Source organism: Maniola hyperantus, chromosome 28 (assembly GCF_902806685.2).
Source record: "Maniola hyperantus chromosome 28, iAphHyp1.2, whole genome shotgun sequence".
In the NCBI taxonomy this organism is placed as follows: Eukaryota; Metazoa; Arthropoda; class Insecta; order Lepidoptera; family Nymphalidae; genus Maniola; species Maniola hyperantus.
Genome location: NC_048563.1, coordinates 3,566,087 through 3,588,279, shown reverse-complemented (window position 1 = coordinate 3,588,279; position 22,193 = coordinate 3,566,087). Strand labels below are relative to the sequence as shown.

General features: G+C 39.9%; 1 protein-coding gene across 1 annotated transcript in view; it reads right to left on the bottom strand.

Annotated features, from left to right (window-relative positions):
- Positions 1-7,569: 7,569 nt before the first annotated feature.
- Positions 7,570-22,193, bottom strand: part of LOC117994948 (uncharacterized) — a 42,536-nt gene continuing 27,912 nt past the window's right edge. Inside the window, exons 15-27 of the mRNA XM_069508477.1 lie at positions 21,000-21,243; positions 20,438-20,620; positions 18,375-18,579; positions 17,562-17,715; positions 16,829-16,993; positions 16,024-16,096; positions 15,682-15,743; positions 14,963-15,138; positions 13,307-13,454; positions 12,781-12,941; positions 11,814-11,898; positions 9,979-10,161; positions 7,570-9,247 (exon numbers count right to left, since the gene is read on the bottom strand). Of these exons, the coding sequence (XP_069364578.1) occupies positions 9,081-9,247; positions 9,979-10,161; positions 11,814-11,898; positions 12,781-12,941; positions 13,307-13,454; positions 14,963-15,138; positions 15,682-15,743; positions 16,024-16,096; positions 16,829-16,993; positions 17,562-17,715; positions 18,375-18,579; positions 20,438-20,620; positions 21,000-21,243 (2,006 nt within the window). The 3' untranslated portion in view covers positions 7,570-9,080. The remainder of the gene's footprint in view (positions 9,248-9,978; positions 10,162-11,813; positions 11,899-12,780; positions 12,942-13,306; positions 13,455-14,962; positions 15,139-15,681; positions 15,744-16,023; positions 16,097-16,828; positions 16,994-17,561; positions 17,716-18,374; positions 18,580-20,437; positions 20,621-20,999; positions 21,244-22,193) is intronic.

The following is a 22,193-nucleotide window of genomic DNA, read 5'->3' as shown; positions in this document are numbered from 1 at the left end:
AGTAGTACCCATACCCATAGTACGGAGATGGCAATTGGGAACGCCCCGCATACCTGTATAGCTCCCGTGCGGGGTGTCCCCTCCCCCTTCTCATACCCCGATTGCTATCTCGACCTGTCGCGCACTATATATGCGTTTTAATAAAACTATAATTGCTGATTTTGATGCTTTTATTTTACGTTTTACATGAATCATAATCTTAAATTAAACAATAATGTAACCTGATAGAAATTAGAATACAATGCTGTTGCAACGCTTTTCAATTTAACGTGATCGCTTATAGTATATTGAGTGTAATCTATTTTTTCTAAACAAGTATAGCTTCTCACTGAAATGCTCGGGCTACATAAACGGGAAACGTCGTTGATAAACGCGTTAACCGAAGGTGTAGCCACGACCTAACACGATCCATCTATGAAAATTTTATAGAACGTTCGCTGGAAACTTCCTCATTGACATAAGACGTTAACCGTTCAACGCGTTGATTATCGGTGGAATTATCGCGATAATTATGGCGTTGTTGGGCATTGACGTTAACTTTAATGTGGCCCGAGCATAAGACGCGCACTATACGCGGCCCATAGGTTTCATTTCAAAAGGGAGAATTTTTCCTTTTCCGACTTATTTTTAATTTTATTCTGATATACAAGTTGACCCTTGACTGCGAACTTACCTGATGGTAAGTGATGATGCGGTCTAAGATGGAAGCGGGCTAACCTATAAGGCCTATGGCAGTTTCATTAAACTCTTCATACGCCAAATCGGTTTTTACACGCCATCGTGCCAAAACGCTAAATCGCTCGGCGGCACGGCTTTGGTGGTAGGGCGGTAACTAGCCAAGGCCGAAGCCTTCCACCAGAGCAAAATTTGAATAGAAATTCCGGAATTTTTCCGATCGTTTGAGGAAAGGTTCTCCCTTTTGAGAGGAAACGCTTTTGGGAGGAGAAAATCAGAAGGAAGGCCTACAACATGTATCTACAGCAATACAAATATATTATTTCCCGGGCAAAAGCGTAATATTATCCGAGAGAAAAGTTAATTATTTATTTTAAAAAGAAAGCATTCAAAAGTTTTCATAATAGAAAATCAACTACATGACTCTGACGTTATCAATAAGTACACATAGTTATATTAATGTTATTATAATTATCATGCGAGCAAATCGTTCTATAAACGAGCAATTTTATATATTTCTCGGGAAAAAGTCTTACAAAAGCCGAGAGAAAAGGCGCTTGATAATAATCTTTCAAAAGACTTGCGAAAGTGTTCCGCTATAAAGCCACCCTCAAACATTTTCCACGCAACCTTAATGATTATTTTCGAAACATTGAAAATCCAATGGAGTATAAAATGCGAGCAAATCGTTCTATAAACGAGCAATTTAATATATTTCTCGGGAAAAAGTACCTATTACAAAAGCCGAGAGAAAAGGTTCTTGAAAATAATCTTTCGAAATTTCTCCGTCATAAAACTACCTGCAAACATTTTCCAGTGGTTCAAGCGTAGGCTCGAACACATAAATGATTATTTTCGCAACATTAAAAATCCAATGGAGTATAAAATGCGATCAAATCGTTCTATAAACGAGCAATTTAATATATTTCTCGGGAAAAAGTATTACAAAAGCTGAGAGAAAAGGTTCTTGAAAATAATCTTTCAAAAGACTTTCGAAAGTTCTCCGTTATAAAACCACCTGCAAACATTTTCCACACAACTTGAAAATACCATCTTTCAAAAGACAGTTCAAAAGTTCTTCGTTATAAAACCACCTGCAAACATTTTCCACAGAACAACTTGAAAATACCATCTTTCAAAAGACAGTTCAAAAGTTCTACGTTAGAAAACCAGCTGCAATCATTTCCCACGCAATCTGAAGTACTTTTTCGGTTTCATGAAAACCCCAATGGAGAAGTTATAATATACAATATGACAGCAAATCGTTCTATAAACGAGCAATTTAATATATTTCTCGGGAAAAAGTATTAGAAAAGCCGAGAGAAAAGGTTCTTGAAAATAATCTTTCAAAAGACTTTCGAAAGTTCTCCGTTATAAAACCACCTGCAAACATTTTCCACACAACAACTTGAAAATACCATCTTTCAAAAGACAGTTCAAAAATTCTTCGTTAGAAAACCAGCTGCAATCATTTCCCACGCAATCTGAACAACTTTTCAGTTTCATGAAAACCCCAATGGAGTAGTTATAATATACAATATAACAGCAAATCTTTCTATAAACGAGCAATTTAATATATTTCTCGGGAAAAAGTATTACAAAGGCCGAGAGAAAAGGTCCTTGAAAATAATATTTTTTATTCCGCGTCGTTAAATATTTTTACTTTATTTTTCATTTTTATCATGCTCTCCAACACTAAATGGACGATTCCAACCAGTGCTACGAGAATGCCTGTACCGGCAAAGAAACCCACTTTATAGATAATAGAAATTAAGTAGTGATAAACACGAGAGTTTACATTCAAATTCAAATCCAAGTGAAATGGAATGATAGTCATTATTGTATTTGACTAATACTGCCGTGTAGTGACGGCATATCAGAATACAGTTGTCACAACCACCCCTTCTCTTCCTGGGAGTCGTAGGAGGCAACTGAGGGATAACGGAGGGGAAAATGCAAATATTCATAGTTATATGGTTACGTTACGTCACAATAATCTATCGAGATATTCAATGGTTTTTCCTGTACGTCAAGCGAAAATATGTATGTAATCAAAAGTTGGTACAACGAAAGACCAAGTCAAAAATGGCTGGTTAAGAACAGAAGTAATATTCAATTATTGCGATCAGCCTGGCTGTCCAGCGCGGAAATGCAGCCAGTATTCTTGGCACCATTCCACGCGGGCATGATTTGTTTTTCATTAAAAAAGGGGCCTCGTTTTGTATTTGACAAATACAAATAATAGCACAGCACCGCAGTCATTGGCAAACCATTGCCAAAACTGACTACCGGAGTCGGGAAAATCGAAATTTTCTGTTTGGCAAATACAAAATATGTCAAGTCTTTGGCAAGTCACTACCAAAAACGACTAACAGAGTCGAAAAATTGAAATTTTCTATTTGACAAATACAAAATATGCCAAGTCTGTGGCAAGTCACTACCACAAACGACTAACGGAGTCGGAAAAATTGAAATTTTCTCTTTGATAGATATAAATATACGTGAATCTTTGGCAGATCATTACCAAAAACGACCAATGGAGTCGGAATAATCGAGTATTTGACAAATACAAATTTGTCAAAGTCTTTGGCAATACATTACCAAGAAAGATTAACAGAGTCGGGAAAATTGAACTATTTGATAAATACTAATATGTGAAGTCTTTGGCAAATCGTTACCAAAAACGACCAACGGAGTTGGAAAAATCGAATATTTGACTAATACAAATATGTCAAAGTCTTTGGCAAATCATTACCAAAAACGTCTAACGGAGTCTGAAAAATCGAGTATTTGACAAATACAAATATTATGTCAGTCTATGGCAATCATTACCAAAAACGACTAACGGAATCGAAAAAATCGAGTATTTGACAAATACAAATATTTCAGTCTTTATCAAATCATTACCAAAAACGACTCACGGAGTCGGAAAAATCGATTATTTGACAATACAAATTTGTCAGTCTTTGGCAAATCGTTACTAAAAACGACTAACGGAGTCGGAAAAATCGAGTAGGTACTTGACAAATATAAATATGTCCAAGTCTTTGTCAAATCATTACCAAAAACGACTAACGTCGCAAAAATCGAATATTTGACAAATACAAATATTATGTCAGTCTATGGCAATCATTACCAAAAACGACTAACGGAATCGAAAAAATCGAGTATTTGACAAATACAAATATTTCAGTCTTTATCAAATCATTACCAAAAACGACTCACGGAGTCGGAAAAATCGATTATTTGACAATACAAATTTGTCAGTCTTTGGCAAATCATTACCAAAAACGACTAACAGAATCGGAAAAATCGAGTATTTGACCAATACAAATATGTCAGTCTTTGGCAAATCATTACAAAAAACATCGGAAAAATCGAGTATTTGACAAATACAAATATTTCAGTCTTTGGCAAATCTTTACCAAAAACGACTAAAGGTGTCGGAAAAATTCAAAGCCACGGCGAGTACCATCCTTGCACAAAGAGCATACAGCGCTGATTCTCACCTGTGACCCTCAGGTTGCGCCACCAAGTCCCACGATTGCAGTTAAATCTTCAACTTAATACAATATGAAATTTAGGAAAACGTTTTTTGTCGTTCCAAATCAAGCAAGAATAGTTTTCCCCTCATACGGCCACAATCATCGGCATAATTGTGGATACACTTGCTGGATTCATTTGACTATTCAAAACCACTTTGTAAAAGTGTATTTTATGAAACTATTCTAATGAAAGGTGAAAATCCGTTTAGTCAATACTGAAAATTCGTGTAACCTTAGCAGCAAGGGTCTGTGGCATCGGACGTATCGAACAAATACGGATAACGTTAGCAGTTAGCAAATACGGCCGCTGAAAGTCTTTTTACAAGACTGTCCAAAAAAGTAAGCATGGTGCATAGTTGGAGAACGCACTCGTCAGATTTGCTGTGTCCACTGTTATGTCAAAAGTACGATTTTTTAATCTAAAGGTAAACATACCTACGAAAACAGGGTACCTTCTGAAAAGCACAGACCAATCAGAAAAGACTCTAATAAAATGGCTGGCCATTAGAGAATAATATGGCTGCTGTATGGCGCCATTTTCAAATGTGAAAATTTTAATTATAAACCGGTTTCAAGGTTTATATAAAAATTCGTGCAAACTTTGCTTGGGTCTCAGAGGTTAAATTCCCTGGTCATAAATTTTTGAAAAAAAAAACTCAATATGGCTGCTGTATGGCGCCATTATCAAATGTGAAAATTTTAATTATAAACCGGTTTTAAGGTTTATATAAAAATTCGTGCAAACTTTGCTCGGGTCTCAGAGGTTAAATTCCCTGGTCATAAATTTTTGAAAAAAAAAACTCAATATGGCTGCTGTATGGCGCCATTATCAAATGTGAAAATTTTAATTATAAAACGGTTTCACGGTTTATACAAAAATTCGTGCAAACTTTGCTCGGGTCTCAGAGGTTAAATTCCCTGGTCATAAATTTTTGAAAAAAAAACTCAATATGGCTGCTGCATGGCGCCATTATCAAATGTGAAAATATTAATTATAAAACGGTTTCACGGTTTATACAAAAATTCGTGCAAACTTTGCTCTGTGTCACAGCGCTCCTTGGTCGAATTCCCTGGTCATAAATTTTTGAAAAAAAAAGTCAATATGGCTGCTGTATGGCGCCATTACCAAATGTTAAAATTTTAATTATTTTAATTAATTATAAAACGGTTTCACGGTTTATACAAAAATTCGTGCAAACTTTGCTCGGGTGTCTGAGGTCAAATTCCCTGGCCTCATTCCCTGGTCATAAATTTTTGGAAAAAAAGTCAATATGGATGCTGTATGGCGCCATTTTCAAATGTGAAAATTTTAATTATAAAACGGTTTCACGGTTTATACAAAAATTCGTGCAAACTTGGCTCAGGTTTCTGAAATTCCCTGGTCACATTGGACCACAGAACGAAAGACTAATTTGCAACATCAAATGTATAGATGGGAATTGGGTTGGACCATTATGCTCTCAATAATTTGAGTATTACAAAAAGGGCAATACGCGCAATTTATAACTTAGAACCACGCGATTAGGAAATAGGTATCCTTAGGTAGCCTCTCAACATATTTGCAATAAGATAACTTTTGTAAGAGAAAATTTTTAGTTACAAGAAATTAGTGATCTACACAATAGGCCGTAAATACCGTAATAAGCTTGCGACTCCTACGCTTCGCCTCAGGAAAGTCCAAAAGTCATTTGTGGGAATGGGTATAATTTTATAACAAAATTCCGCAATCTATTATGGACTTTGCCTTTGCACAAGTTTAAAAAATCGTAAGAAAGGCTACGTGATAGTTCTAATAAGTTTAATTTATGATTTTGTAAAGTGGTGATAATAAAAAGAATACCCGGCTGAGTTTGTTGTGGGCTCTTCTCAGATTTGGGCGCGTTTGGAACCCTCGTAGCTTTAGTTTTAAGTTTGCGTAATAATTATCACCACTATATCTTACAAATCCAACAACTGACAATCGAAAAGAGTAATTTATTACCTATTTTGAATAAATCATTTCACTTTGACTTTGACTACGAACCAGTGGTAGATGCATTTGACGATTCAAGAGTACTTGTAAAAGATTAATTGAATAAAAAATATTTTACTTTTTTATTTTTATCATGCTCTCCAACACTAAATGGAAGATTCCAACCAGTACTTCGAGAATGTCTGTACCGCAGCCAAAACCCCGTTTATGCATAAAAGTAATTAATATTTATTATAGGCAATAGGCTACTTGACGTCATGCATTTGTAAACAACAGTATAACCACAGGGTTATACTGTTGTTTACAAATGCATGACGTCAGAGCACAGATAATCTATCGGCCAAACATGGCCGACAGTGTTTTCACCTGTCTAAGAAAAATATTTTTTTAAATTAAAGTTTTACGGTTTTTAGGGCGCAAAAAAATATAGTGTTAATTTTTTTGATATAATAGGACAAATATTAACCATTTAAGACCAACTTAAAAAAATTGTCAAGTAGCCTATTATATTCTTGCAAAAGTTAGTTGTCAATGTGGCTTTGCACACAATTTCTTAACAAAACTTAGTGCTAAAAAAAATTACGAGACATTTCAACGCGATTAACAGCCTCATCTGCTGACAGAAGGGCTGGCTCCTTTTTTGCGCAACGCATCAGCCTGGCTGTCCAGTGCGGAAATGCCGCCAGTATTCTTGGCACCATTCCACGCGGGCATGATTTGTATTGTAATTTTTTTAAAGAATATTAGCAAAGTTGATTGCTGACTAATATTCCCTTTTCCCCTTCAATTAAGCGTAAAGCTTGTGCTAGGAGTAGGTACGACAATAGTGCAACGGGTAGGATTTGAACCGGTGACCTTTCGGTTTTCAGTCCACTCCTTTACCCGTTGAGCTATCGAGGATTATTTAGATAAGTTAAAGTTTTATTGTAATACTAGATGATGCCCGCGACTTCGTCCGCGTGGATTTAGGTTTTTGAAAATCCCGTGGGAACTCTTTAATTTTCCGGGATAAAAACTAGCCTATGTCCTTCCCCGGGATGCAAGCTATCTCTGTACCAAATTTCGTCAAAATCGGTTGAACCGTTGAGCCATGAAAAGCTAGCAGCCATACAGACAGACATACACACTTTCGCATTTATAATATTAGTATGGATTTTCATTAATGCGAATTTTATAATCATGGTCATTGACTATGGAGATCTAAATCTAGTGCTATCCTTTTCCGCAGGAAGCGTTATGAAAGGGATAGCAATATAGTTTATATACATACCTACTATACAACAGAATTAGTCACAAAACATATTTTATCATTAGATATGTTTTTATGAGGTTTGTTGAAAACTACTATCAATCCTTATTTGAACAAAAAATAACGAATCTATCATAAGTATTTACTTAATTTCTTAAGTCTAAAGTAAAAAAAATTAACTTAATAACTAAACGTATGGAAAGTTATAGCGCGCGCAAAACAACTAGACCAATCAGAACACGAGGCGAATGACTGCGCATTGTACAAAAAGAGATCTCAGCCGGGCTTGTGTATTTAATCCTTAGTCTATGACCAGCGCAGTAATAATACATTCCAAGACCCTATTGTCAAACAAAAATTAATCTCACACTAACCCTACTAGACCCAAATTTTGTAATAAACAAATATATAAAAGGAAAAGGTGACTGACTGACTGATCTATCAACGCACAGCTCAAACTACTGGACGGATCGGGCTGAAATTTGGCATGCAGATAGTTATTATGACGTAGGCATCCGCTAAGAAAGGATTTTTGAAAATTCAACCCCTAAGAGGGTGAAAATAGGGGTTTGAAATTTGTGTAGTCCACGTGGACGAAGTCGCGGGCATAACCTAGTTTAATAATAAAATTAATCAAATTGTAATGATAGTCTTATGATGTCTTAACTTAAAAACACATTGGTTTTTTAAAGTATTTTGTCTTACACAAGTAAAATATATCTAAGTTTTTAGATCCAGGACTGTCGAGAAGGCATGTTGTTTAGTCGATATTGCGTACATTTACGAGATGCAGTCCTAACTAACCCTACAGTACGAACTAAAAGTGGACCAGTATCACAGGTGGACCTTTTGGACCTTTTCATATGTAGCTACCATATTTAAAGAAGCCGGTGTAAAATCACTGAACAATATTACGCAAAGTTTGAAAATTGTTGAGTACATTTTATTCCAGCTTTATTTTTAAAAATTCGCACACGCGTGGTTGTCGACCTAACGTAAAATACTAGAGTGTGCGAGCGAGAACATCCGCATCGCTGCGTATTAGAAAGAGAAAAACATCTGAAAACTACACCATTTCACGGCTGGCTTGTGAAAAATCACTTAACAAATTTTCACAAAGTTAGAAAATTGTTACATTTTATTCCCGCTTTATCTATTAAATTTTAACGCATGGTCATCGGCCCAAGCTTAGATGCTAAAGACTGCGCGAGCGAGAAAACTCACCTGTGAAATCGCGTGAGAGTGAAAATGATTAAATAGTAGCGATAGTGTCCATCTCTAGTACGAACGTGCTATAGTGCATACATTTTGACAACTCACTCGCCATATTTATATATTTACTCTGCGAGTCAACTGTCATGTCGAAAGTACGATTTCAGTACTTAATTTAAGGGTGAACCGCACTTTTGGCATGATAGTTGATACATAGAGCAAAATAAATATGGCGAATTTGGGCAAATTATGCATTATAACGTGTAAAATTTAATTTCTCATGCGCCAATTTAAAGTTGTGTCAAATTTCATGTCAAAAGTGCTATTTTAGTCCTTATTTTAAAAGTGAACTGTACTTTTGACATAACAGTTGACCCATAGAGTTAAAATGGCGCGTGAGGAGTCATTTTGTACGGACTGCGTCAAGTTACGCGACACTCATAGCCTTCAGGAGTTGCGGTGCGTCCACCACACACAGGCCTGGTTCCATTTTCTCGCAGCGGGTTATGTTGAGGGTACCTCGTCCCTCCTCGTCGATCCCCATGTGCATCACTGCTTTGGCTAACATCTCATCGGATGGTGGCGTGGGAAAATCTGAAAATAATGTTTTTTTTAACTAAGTCAATAGCACCAAACAACATATTATATACATATAGTAAGCGATAAATCGAGATGGGAATCGGGGTGGGGACGCCCCGCACACCCGTATAGCATAGGGTCGGTGACGTATGGGTGTGCGGGGCATCCCACCACCTCTTACCCCGATTACTATTTCGACCTGTTGAATACTATTTTTTTTTTTTTTTTTTCAGATACTATACATGTGATAGAACCACGAATTGACGATTTTTTAATTATTTTTGTTACTTGTGCTGTAAGACTTTACTCCTTGCCAAATTTCATGGCTCCAGGTCAACGGGAAGTAAGGATACTTCCCGTTGACCTGGAGCCATGGACCGGGATACGTCCTATAATTTCTTAATTGTGTTGTCTTTTTTTTTTTTATTCGTTATAGGCGCACGCTTGACCACGATCACACCTGATGGAAAGTGATGATATGGCCTAAGATGGGACGCGTTTGCCTAGAAGGTGCCTATTCACTCTTGTTTTAAAGATACCCGGATTATAATTGACAGGAAACACTGATCTAGGAAGAGTATTCCAGACCCTAGCCATGCGTATAAGGAATGATGACGCAAAGCGTTTCGTACGCGAAGATGGAATGTTGACGACATAGGGGTGAAAACTCGCCCGGTGTCTTGCGGTACTTTTTTGATTGCATTGACTTAGAAGCTTGTTTTTTTAACAGCTCCAAGGAATATTACCGCGTATCTCGAGGTGCCAGGCCCGGACGGGGTGTCCCCGTATGAACTCCGGCAGCATCTTCCTCAGTGTCGTGACTGGTACGGTCTCTACGTTGCCGTAGTCCAAGTATAGCACGCTCGCCATCGCGCCGCCCGGTCCGCCTATCTGCTCGCATAGGGCTGCGCGGTACCATTGAGAACTACCTGTGGACAATGTTAGAGAATATACTGGAGGTGGACTAGATATGGACCGTTTCACAGGTAGCATATGAAAAATCACGTGAAAAGCATTTTCATATGTAACACCTTAAAGTAGCCTGTGAAAATCGCGGAGTAACATGTTCAAGTACGTGGGAAAAATTGTTTATTGTTATAATCCATACTAATGCGAAAGTGTGCCGGTCTGTCTGCTAGCTGTTCACGGCCCCTCTGCTTGGCAAATTTTGGTATCGACATTTCATCCCAGAAAAATCAATGAGTTCCGGACGACGCGGACGAAGTCGCCGGCATCGTCTAGTAATTAATATTCATAAAATCGACAATTCCAGCTCCTTTTAGGTGTATATGTATAGGATGTTACAGGAAAATAGGACACGATCCCGTTAAGGGGTTATAGTACAGGACATTAGCTAGAAATTTTCACAAAATGTGTATTTTTATGGCCGCTATAACAACAAATACTAAAAATTACAAAATGGCTGCCATAAAAATAAAAAAAAAAAAAAAAATTGTTATTTCTTGTACGAAGGTACGGAACCCTTCGTGTGCGAGCCCGACTCGCACTTGACTAATTTTATATTACCTTTTTACCTCATTAAAAATAATCTTTAACTATTTTGCATTAAACTCATTTTTACATAGATTCTGATTTAATTCTTTGGCAATAGCATTTGTTAGAATTTTCTACCTTGTCTCTTTGTTGTGTAATTTTTTCTTGATTTTATGATTTTTTTTGTAATTATTTTGTACCAATGGATACCTAACGAAACGTAGATGTTTTTAAAATAATCCGCAGGATAAGTGCCATAGTAATTTTTACAGAAAATTTGCACGTTATTCAAATAATTAAATTTAAAAATCGAAAACTTGTACAGTTTTTGGGCTGTTATTTTAAAATGCTTGAAACATTTTTTTAGTTTTATAACTGTTTATTATTAACAAGGATATGTACTAGCAAGAAATAAAAAAAAATCAGCTGAAATATATTGTTCCTTTTTTTTATTAATTTTTAAAGTGGCAAACACCCTTTTACCAAGAAAAAAATAAAAAAATGAATAACTCGAAAACGATACACTTTCGCATAAGCACTTAAGGGGTCGTTTGATAGCTAATGTCCTGTACTATAACCCCTTAACGGGATCGTGTCCTCTTTTCCTGTAACCCTGTATAATAGAGTTGAATTTAATATTTGGTTTCGGGTCAACATTGTACACCAAATACCAACATGGGGTTATTCAAGGGGCGGACCCACAAATTCCTGAAAGGCGAACAACGCATCGGCGGTTCCTCTGGAACTGCAAATGTTCATGGGCGCATTAATCACTTAACACCAGTTTACCCGCCTGCTCGTTTGCTCGCTATTCTTATTTAAAAAAAAACAAAATTTCATGTTTATAACTTTTACTGAGATCTATAGAGTGGATTTTGCTCAGACTTAAGATCGAGTTAAAATGGGACACATTTATGTGAGAGATCTGTCTCGTTTTAACTCTGAGCAAAGTCAGAGTGCGCTCTATAGATTTCACCCTGCGTTGTGACACGCGGACAGACAGACAGGTGACATTCATAGGGCTCCATTTTTAACCTCTGGGTATGGAACCCTAAAAACCATTGCTTTATTGAAATAGGTTGCTCACCTGGTGGGAACTGAGCAATGCAGAGCTCTTCAACTATGGGCAAATAAGCCGCTCTGCCCAACTCGCTATTGCAATACTCCTCCATCTGAAATAAAGCAAGAGATTATAAGACCAGCCATACATGGACAGCTTGACTGCGTGTTGAACTACAGAATTCTACGTACGTACATACACGAACCGCTCAAGCAGTTGCAACTGCTTCGGGCGGTTGGGCGGTCAAGCAGTCGCCAGGCATACACTGACTGCTCGAGCTGTCGACCGCTCTCGGGCAGTTAGCTCCGCCCGCGCTCCTCATTCCACGTCGCGCACGCTTCCCGCCCCCATTGAAATTGCTAGGCAGCTTCAAGTTGATCACTGGCTAACCGCTGGAGCAGTCCGTGTATGGTGGGCTTAAGACAGTTTCTTTGCCAGCTTCAATAATGGTACTATCGGGATTCGCCCAAAGGATTCAAGTTCGAGTAAATCTTACGATAGTTTGGCAGATGGTTCGAGTTCGGGTAAATCTTAAGCGAGGTTTAGATTAACAACAAAACTTGCAGAAGTTGACTTCTGCAAGCTGTTTCTACCGTGTAAACAATCACGTCAAGCTCACACAAGTTTTGTAACTTGCTGCACTTGCCGCATGTCACAAATGTATGTCACATGTACAATATTGCTCGTAGTGTAAACAGTTCTGCAAGTACTTGCGGAATAACTTGCAAGAAGTTCTTGCTAGTCTAAACCTCGCTGTACGATAGTTCCACGAATGATTCGAGTTCGGGCAAATCTTACGATAGTTTGGCAAATGATTCTCTTTCGGGTAAATCTTACGATAGTTCGGCAAATCAACTGACTACACTATTCGGGATACCGCGAAAGCATTCTACTCACGACACTGAGGCAGGGCCGATTTAAGAGATACAGACACACAGACACTGCCTACCCGCTGGGTGTGAGAGCTTCATATAGACACGCAGACAATGCCTACCCGTTTAGCGAGCGCGTTGAGAGCCTCTTCGGCACCGGGTATCACCTGGCAGCCGCACACCGAGCCGTCCCTGAGTGTGTTCACGTCCAAGATGTCGATCTTGCACGCTCCGGTCGGCATCTCCACATATTCTACGTCACTGAGCATCAGGGGTTGAGTCTCTGTAGAAATTTAAAAAAAAAATTTAAAAATTGAAAACCTATACAATATAGTGTTTTTAGGGTTCCATACCTCAAAAGGAAAAAAAGGAACCCTTATAGGATCATTTCGTTCGTTGTCTGTCTGTGTGCCCGTCATGAAAACCTATAGGGTACTTCCCGTTGACCTAGAATTATGAAATTTCGTAGGTAGGCAGGTCTTATAGGACAAGTAAAGGAATCGGGAAAAGTATAAATGGGGACAGCAGAAGTTGGTCAAATTTAAGTACTTACATGTTTTACTGGAGCATGCAATTTTCACGCACGCACGCACACACGCACACAAACACACTTTCGCCTTTATAATATCAGCGTGATATAGTCGTTACCAAGAACATCGCCTCCTTTCTCCTCAATCTTCTTCCAGTCGGGCTTGCACATCTGCTCGATCATCTTGTTAACAGATTCTTTGTTCTGAGCAACGGACAGGCTGACTGCTGAGCCGCTTGGCGCGGACTTGGCACCATCCGGTAAAGTCTGCAGAAAACGAATGATATAATATTACTTTTGAAAATCTAAAAACACGATTTCTTTTAAAGAAATACAAACTAACTAGATGGTAGCCCGCCACTTCATAGGATGTAGGCAAAAATAAAACACGTTTTTTTAAGGTTCCGTACCTCAATAGTAAAAAGAAACCCTTATAGGATCACTTTGTTGTCTGTCTGTCTATCCGTGTCGTGTCTGTCAAGAAAACCTATAGGGTACTTCCCTTTGATCTAGAATCATGATATTTGGTAGGTAGGTAGGTTTTATAGCACAACCAAAGGAATAAATCCGAAATCCGTGAATTTGTGGTTACAACACACAAAAAAAAAATGTGTTCATGAACAAATAAATAGTATTTTTTTATTATATAAAAATGGCGAGCAAACGAGCAGGGAGGTCACCTGATGTTAAGTGATTACCGCCGCCCATGAACATTTGCAGTAGCAGAGGAACCACCTATGCGTTGCCGGTCTATCAGGAATTTGTTGGTCCGCCCCTTGAATAACCCCATGTTGTAATCTAATGGGAACACAGCCAATGGGAGTTGATTCCACAGTTTGCATGTGTGTGGAAAAAAGGATCTGGCACAACGGGTGGTCTAAGTGCTAGAGAAACCCAGGTGGTGAGGATGGAATTGTTTGCGGTGGCGTGCAGTGCAGTTTTCAAGTTTCAAAGTATAATAAATAAAATAAATAAATAAAATAGCCTTTATTCTCTGATACAATAATTATACATCTTATATTACTAACTAACCGTATTACTAATTTCTTATTTCCTATTATTCAATTATCCTATCCTATATAATTTATTCTAAAAATTGGTAACACCAAGATACAGTTGATTTACAGGTTGTCCTCTTTGGACATAGGCAGACTTCTCAATTTTTTCCTATCTAACGCCAATCTGCGCCAACCCTTTGGCAGGTCGTCCTGCCATCTCCTCTGTGGCCGTCCTCTCGCTCTCTTCCCATCTCTGGGGTACCAGTAAGTGACCTCTTTGGTCCATTTATCCCTTGGAGATCTGATCACATGGCCCACCCAACGCCATTTAAGTTTCTTGATTTTCAAAGTAAGATAACCATAATAAATGGGGTATCACATGAAAGGGCTTTACTTGTACATTCGGCGGCGGCGCAAGACCGTGGCATGTGAAAGTTACAAAAGACTTATGTCCAGCAGTGGACATCTATCGGTCGATACAAATACACAATGGGAGTTGGTGTAAAATAAATGTCCAGAGATGAAGCCCCACCTCACTAAGTTTACCCTAGACTTCCCCACCCCTGCTCTGAGGCGATTGAGCGACTTCCAGAGAGGCCAGCTGAGGTTGTATACTTCGGCTAGTTTCGCCTTCACGCTGCTGTTCGGGTTCGGGGTACTTAGCCGTGACATCCACATACCAAGACGCGTAGTTTCAGCGGTTGAGAGGCTGCACTGAGTGCAAGAAGCTATTCCTGGAGCGATGATTTGATGATCACGATGATGATGATGACTCACCAGAAGGAGTTCAGTCTCCTTGTCCCGCAGTTTGGCGATGTACTCGAGCGCGGCGGGCGTCAGCGAGTTGTCCCCAACTTGCAAGTTCACCACCGACACCACGGTGGGGTTGGAGTTCAAATCCAGCTCTTGAGGGCACGCGTAGATTGTCTCCCTGGTGTTCACTTCTACATTGCCTGCAGAAAAAAGGATAAATCTAATGAAATAACCGGTCACCCTACCGGCAAAGCCGTGCCCCACCCAGCGATTTAGCGTTCCGGTACGATGCCGTGTAGAAACCAAAGGGGCATGGGTTTAGTAAAAACTGAGCCCACTTCCATATTAGACTGCATCATCACTTACCACCACGTGAGATTGCAGTCAAGGGTTAACTTTTATCTGAATCTAAATATATAAAAGGAAAAGGTGACTGACTGACTGATCTATCAACGCACAGCTCAAACTACTGGACGGATCGGGCTTAAATTTGGCATGCAGATAGCTATTATGACGTAGGCATCCGCTATGAAAGGATTTTTGAAAATTTAACCCCTAAGGGGGGTGAAATACGCGTTTGAAATTTGTGTAGTCCACGCGGTCGAAGTCGCGAGCATAAGCTAGTAAATAAAAAAACCGGCCAAGTGTGAGTCAGGCTGACGGACAGTCAGTTCCGTAATACAGTCGATACTGATGGGCCGAGATGATGATGATGATAATTACGAAAACCTTTTGCAACTTACCGAACTCGATATATTCCAGTTGATATTTGTTTGCATTCACATTGGTTCGTTTGCACAAAGCCCTGTAACAAATAAAAAATCAATCAAGTGCTAGTCGGATTCGTACACGAATGGTTCCGCACCATCGTACAAATCTCAAACCAGGATAATAGTCTGTACAAAATGACTTCACACGCGCCATTTTAACTCTATGGGTCAACTGTCATATCAAAAGTATGGCTCATCTTTAAAATAAGGACTAAAATCGTACCTTTGACATGACATTTGACACAAAGTGAAAATGGCGTGTGAGGACTCATTTTTTACGCTAGGTTAGGTTGATCATGATGATGAATTAATTACCTGTACCAATTGCCATCGCTAAACTTTCCAATGACGACTTGACCCTTCTGTGGAGGCTCCTTTATTGGGGAAGCTGTAATAGAATAAAACAGGAGGTTCAAACAATAGACTAAGAGCCAGCGGGTGCCAGGCCTTCGATATTTTATAAAAGCTAAAAGTTTGTCTGCGTTTGTCACCCAACATGGTTGTTGGGATGTTTGTCTGGATCATGGTGGCTTTGGGAGATAATAAAGGTGTAAAAAATGTTACGTCAAAGTACAAAGTATAATTTTTTTTATATTGTATAATCTAAACCATATCCAAAAACCCCTCCCTCAGCACCTTCAAACTCCATCTGAAACAGCACTATCTTTCCTTTATATATAACTAGCTGATGCCCGCGACTTCGTACGCGTGGATTTAGGTTCTTAAAAATCCTGTGGGAACTCTTAAATTTTCCGGGATAAAAAGTAGCCTATGTCCTTCCCCGGGTTGCAAGCTACCTCTGTACCAAATTTCGTCACAATCGGTTGAACGGTTGAGCCGTGAAAAGCTAGCAGACAGACAGACAGACTTTCGCATTTATAATATTAGTATGGATATCTGTCCCGGCTTTACTCACGTGTTTAGTCGACGTTAGCCCGACTAGTTTCACCCCATCAAGGATCCTTTTTCAAGGGAGTCAGTCGCGACGCGCTCGAGTCGCTGACACATTCGCGACGCGTGCGCGAACTGACTCCCTGCCTGCCAATAGTACTGATGACTTGGTCTTCAAATCCGGGGTTTCGTTTACGAACGAATCTGGTAAGAATAAAGTCTTTCTTACCTTTCATACCAAACTGCAACACATCTTGCAGTACAAGGTCGAATTTCCTTTTCGACTCGATGTCGGCCGGGCGGACCAACGCCCTGTCCAATGACGTCATTTCCGCAAATAGTACTGTTGACTTGTTCTTCAAATCCGGCCTCGGAATCTCGGGGATGACGACCGCTGAAAATAAAAAAACAAGTTAGAGAAATATTGCGAGATTTCATGACGACATACAGGGTGTAACCAGAACGCTATCAAAAACTTAGCGTTATTGTTATACTACCTAAACACAATCCAATACCAATAACCATTTGCCTCATTTTGTAGTTTTAGTGATTTAATATTTTTCAAACCCGCAATGTATAGCGTGCAAAACTCGGGTCAATGCCCTGCCTACGACGCAGCATGGACTCCGAGTGACCTACTTGCGGAACGTTCGTTGACCTCTAGGACATATAGGACTTTTATATAGAATTTTAGATTTTAGATAGCATTTTATATCTACAAAATATAGGACTTTTTTTTATTTGTGCGTGTGTGCGTATGTGTGTATGACTTTGTAAGCTTTTCTAGGCCCATCTGTTCTTTCCAGGGGAAGGACTTTTTATGCTATTTTTGATCTAGAAAAAACAAAAAGTTCATACATACAGGATTTTTACAAAACCTTTAACCCAAAGTTGTTTGAAGTCTATCAACCCACACTCGGTGGCTAACGTGGTGGACTATAGCTAAGCCTGAGAGTTCTTACCAGGCACAGGTTTGGGCACAGGGTGCTCCACCAGCGGCCTCCAGCGCGAGACCTCGCCTTCTCCTGTGGAAGCGCCGGTTTCAGCATTCTCCACTTGCACCTTGAAACCGTCTGCAGACTTCGACTTGAGCGTGATCCGGAGGTTGTCACCAATCTGGAAAAGAGAATTTTAATTAAAATGGTTGGAAATTGTAACTTTTAGGGTTCATAGCTGAAGGGAGCCAACGGGACATCATCATTGACGGTGGGGGTAAGATCGACAATCCTTGTCCAGTCTTGTCTATCAACTGACTGATCTATCAACGCACAGCTCAAATTACTGACGGATCGGGCTGAAATTTGGCATGCAGACAGCTATGATGACGTAGACATCCACTAAGAAAGGATTTTTGAAAATAAGCTAGTTTTAAGAAAATAAGATTTTTGAAAAATGATTTTTATAAATAAATAATAATTGTGGGGGGGGGGGGGGGGGTTGAAATTAGGTTTGTACAAACAAAATAGGTTAGAAATTTGTGTAGTTGACGAAGTCTCGTGCTGCCTTCTTGCACTTGTCAATGGGGGTAAGATCGACACTCCTGCTGGAGTCTAAAAGGAAAAGCTGACTAACTGACTGACTGACTGACAGACTGACCTATGACTGGCTCAAACTACTGGACGGATTGGACTGATATTTTGCATGCATATAGCTATTATGACATAGACATCCGCTAAGAAAGGATTTTAGAAAATTCAACCCCGAAGGGGGGAAAATAGGGGTTTGGAATTTGTGTAGTAGTAGTGTAGAGAATACAAGCTAGTAATAATACATACCTTGGCATTAGAGGCGTCCAATACGCAACAAAACTCATTGATGGCTTCGTATTTTGGCGCAATCTTCTTGCACTTATCAGTGGGGGTAAGTGTGACAATCCTGCTTGAGTCTATCAAGGCAGCGCTTGTTGGGCTGAGGCATCTGGCGCGGTAGTAAGCGCCGTCATCTGGGTTGCAGTATGAGAATAGTTCGCCAGGGCTGGGCCTGCAAACAAAAATTACTATTATGGTCCATTTTTAGGGTTCCGTACCTCAAAAGGAAAAACCTTATAGGATCACTTTGTTGTCTGTCAGTCTGTCAAGAAACCTAGAGGGTACTTCCCGTTGACCTAGAATCATGAAGTTTGGCAGGAAGGTAGGTGTTATAGCAGACATGAGGGGAAACTCAGAAAACTGTAAAGAAAAGAACAAGAAAAAAATTAAAATGTGTTCATGAAGAAATATTGCTATTTTCATCTTTCAAAGTAAGATTACTATACCAAATGGGGTATCATATGAAAGGAAGTGACGTCATTTTGACGTCAGCCGAAATAAAAATATACCACCAGCAAGAAACTTCAGTCTAGTGCTGACGTCACTAAAATGGCAGCCACGCGCATTAGCAACTTGCAGGACTTATAATAATAAAGTTATTTAAATAAATAAATGATAATGAAGCTTATGGTTCGTAGTGTATTATGGGATTTCTGCAAAGTAACACCCTTTTCTATCTAAAATTAGTATCTAGCCAAACAGAAGTCTGAAATTGTTAGGCTTTAAAGGGGGTTTTGACAATTTTTAACCGACTTCAAAAAGGAGGAGGTTTTCAATTCGTCTAAATCTTTTTTTATTAGCGTTTAAACTATCGTGAATGATTTCCATATTATACATGTCTCTCACCCGGCTATACTCACGTGTTTAGTCGACGTTACTCCGACTAGTTTCGAACCCATCCGGGGTCCTTTTTCAAAGGAGTCAGTTCACGCACGCGTCGCGGTTGAGACTGCGCGCCGCTGCCCGCACAGCCCGTTGTGAGATGCATGTATAATATGGTGTAGCCGGGTGAGAGACATGTATAATATGGGTTTTGACAACTTACTTATAGTCCTGTGCAGCTTCGCAGTCAACGGAGTAATCTTTGCATAGCAGCTGGTAGTCCTGCTCACACTTCTCGTGTAAGGATAAGCACACGTAGCCGCTGGATTGGCTGCGGCAGTCCAAGGCCTTGGCATCCACGGACACTAGCACTGAGTCTCCGATAGACAGGGTCTCGATCAAATAACTGTGGACACTTACTTATAGTCCTGTGCAGCTTCGCAGTCAACGGAGTAATCTTCGCATAGCAGCTGGTAGTCCTGCTCACACTTCTCGTGTAAGGATAAGCACACGTAGCCGCTGGATTGGCTGCGGCAGTCCAAGGCCTTGGCATCCACGGACACTAGCACTGAGTCTCCGATAGACAGGGTCTCGATCAAATAACTGTGGACACTTACTTATAGTCCTGTGCAGCTTCGCAGTCAACGGAGTAATCTTCGCATAGCAGCTGGTAGTCCTGCTCACACTTCTCGTGTAAGGATAAGCACACGTAGCCGCTGGATTGGCTGCGACAGTCCGAAGCTTTGGCATCCACGGACACTAGCACTGAGTCTCCGATAGACAGGGTCTCGATCAAATAACTGTGGACACTTACTTATAGTCCTGTGCAGCTTCGCAGTCAACGGAGTAATCTTCGCATAGCAGCTGGTAGTCCTGCTCACACTTCTCGTGTAAGGATAAGCACACGTAGCCGCTGGATTGGCTGCGGCAGTCCAAGGCCTTGGCATCCACGGACACTAGCACTGAGTCTCCGATAGACAGGGTCTCGATCAAATAACTGTGGACACTTACTTATAGTCCTGTGCAGCTTCGCAGTCAACGGAGTAATCTTCGCATAGCAGCTGGTAGTCCTGCTCACACTTCTCGTGTAAGGATAAGCACACGTAGCCGCTGGATTGGCTGCGGCAGTCCAAGGCCTTGGCATCCACGGACACTAGCACTGAGTCTCCGATAGACAGGGTCTCGATCAAATAACTGTGGACACTTACTTATAGTCCTGTGCAGCTTCGCAGTCAACGGAGTAATCTTCGCATAGCAGCTGGTAGTCCTGCTCACACTTCTCGTGTAAGGATAAGCACACGTAGCCGCTGGATTGGCTGCGACAGTCCGAAGCTTTGGCATCCACGGACACTAGCACTGAGTCTCCGATAGACAGGGTCTCGATCAAATAACTGCGGACAAGAACAATGTTTTAATTTTTTTTAAACAGGCGGTACAATAATAGAAAGGTGAAGGAGTAATTAGGTTGAAAAGTTCTTCGGCTCACTCTCCGAAATATATCCTGAGTTTTTTGTGGGCTCTTCTCAGACCTGGGCGCGTTTTGAACCCTCGTAGCTCTAGTTTTAAGTTTGCGTAATAAATATCACCACTATATTTTACAAATCCAACATCTGACTATAAAAAGAATAATTTATTAGGTACCTATTTTGAATAAATCATTTGACTTTCAAATACCGATTTACAGGCAACTTTGCGCCGATATTCCAAACTATTAACTAATGTGAATAGTCTATTTAGTTGCCATCAGAATCAGCACCATTATATACTTACTTCTTAGGAGCAATCTTCCTAACAGGCGTAGCATCAGACACGGACACAAGTGGTACTAATTTCTTGACCTCCGGTACAGTTTCCACTTCAGCTGCCACTGGGCCTTTCTTCACTGGCGAGTTCTTCGGCTCAGGTTTAGGTACATTCTTCGCTGGTGAGTGTGATGTATTTGGGACGGGTACAGCTGGTTTAGGTACGGCTGGTTTTGGTACTGGTGTAGGTTCCACTACGGCTTTTGTCTCCACTAGGTATGTAAAGAACACATTTTTATTATTAAGATTACACTGTTTTTATTTATTACTAGATGATGCCCGCGACTTCGTCCGCGTGGATTTCGATTTTTAAAATCCTGTGGGAACTCTTTAATTTTCCAGGATAAAAAGTAGCCTATGTCCTTCCCCGGGATATACCAAATTTCATCAAAATCGGTTGAACGGTTGAGCCGTGAAAAGCTATCAGACAGACAGACAGACACAATTTCGCATTTATAATATTAGTATGGATTACCTTATGCTCGCGACTTCGACCGAGTGGACTAAACAAATTTCAAACCCCAATTTCACCCCCTTAGGAATTGAATTTTCAAAAATCCTTTCTTAGCGGATGCCTATGTCATATTAGCTATCTGCATGCCTTTCAGCCGGATCCATCCAGTAGTTTGAGCTGTTACCTTTTCATTTTATATATCTAGATTACACAAAATTTATTTATTACTAGCTAATGCCCTCGACTTCACTTGTAGGTTTTTTAAATCCCGTGGGGACTCTTGGCTTTTTTGGGATAAAAAGTAACCTGTTTTCTTCCCCGGGATGTAAGCTAACTCTGTACCAAATTTCATCAAAATCGGTTTAACTGTTGGGCCGTGAAAATCTAGCAGACACAGACAGACACACTTTCGCATTTATAATATTAGTATGGAAGTATGGAAATACATTAGAGGGATGTGCGGGCCTAGTTGTAACAACACATATCAAGTCCGTAACTGCATGCATGATTTTGACGATACATTTAACATCCCAGCTGGTTTCTTCCTCCTGAACATTGGAATCGTCTGGTCGGCGGAAGGTTTGGTTCTTAAATTGTTACCTCTACAAGACTTAGATTTTGACTTTGACTTTGACTTTAGTATCCCAGCTGACTTCTTCCTCCTCGACATTGTCTTGTTGTGGTCAGCAGATGGTTTGGTTTTTGAGG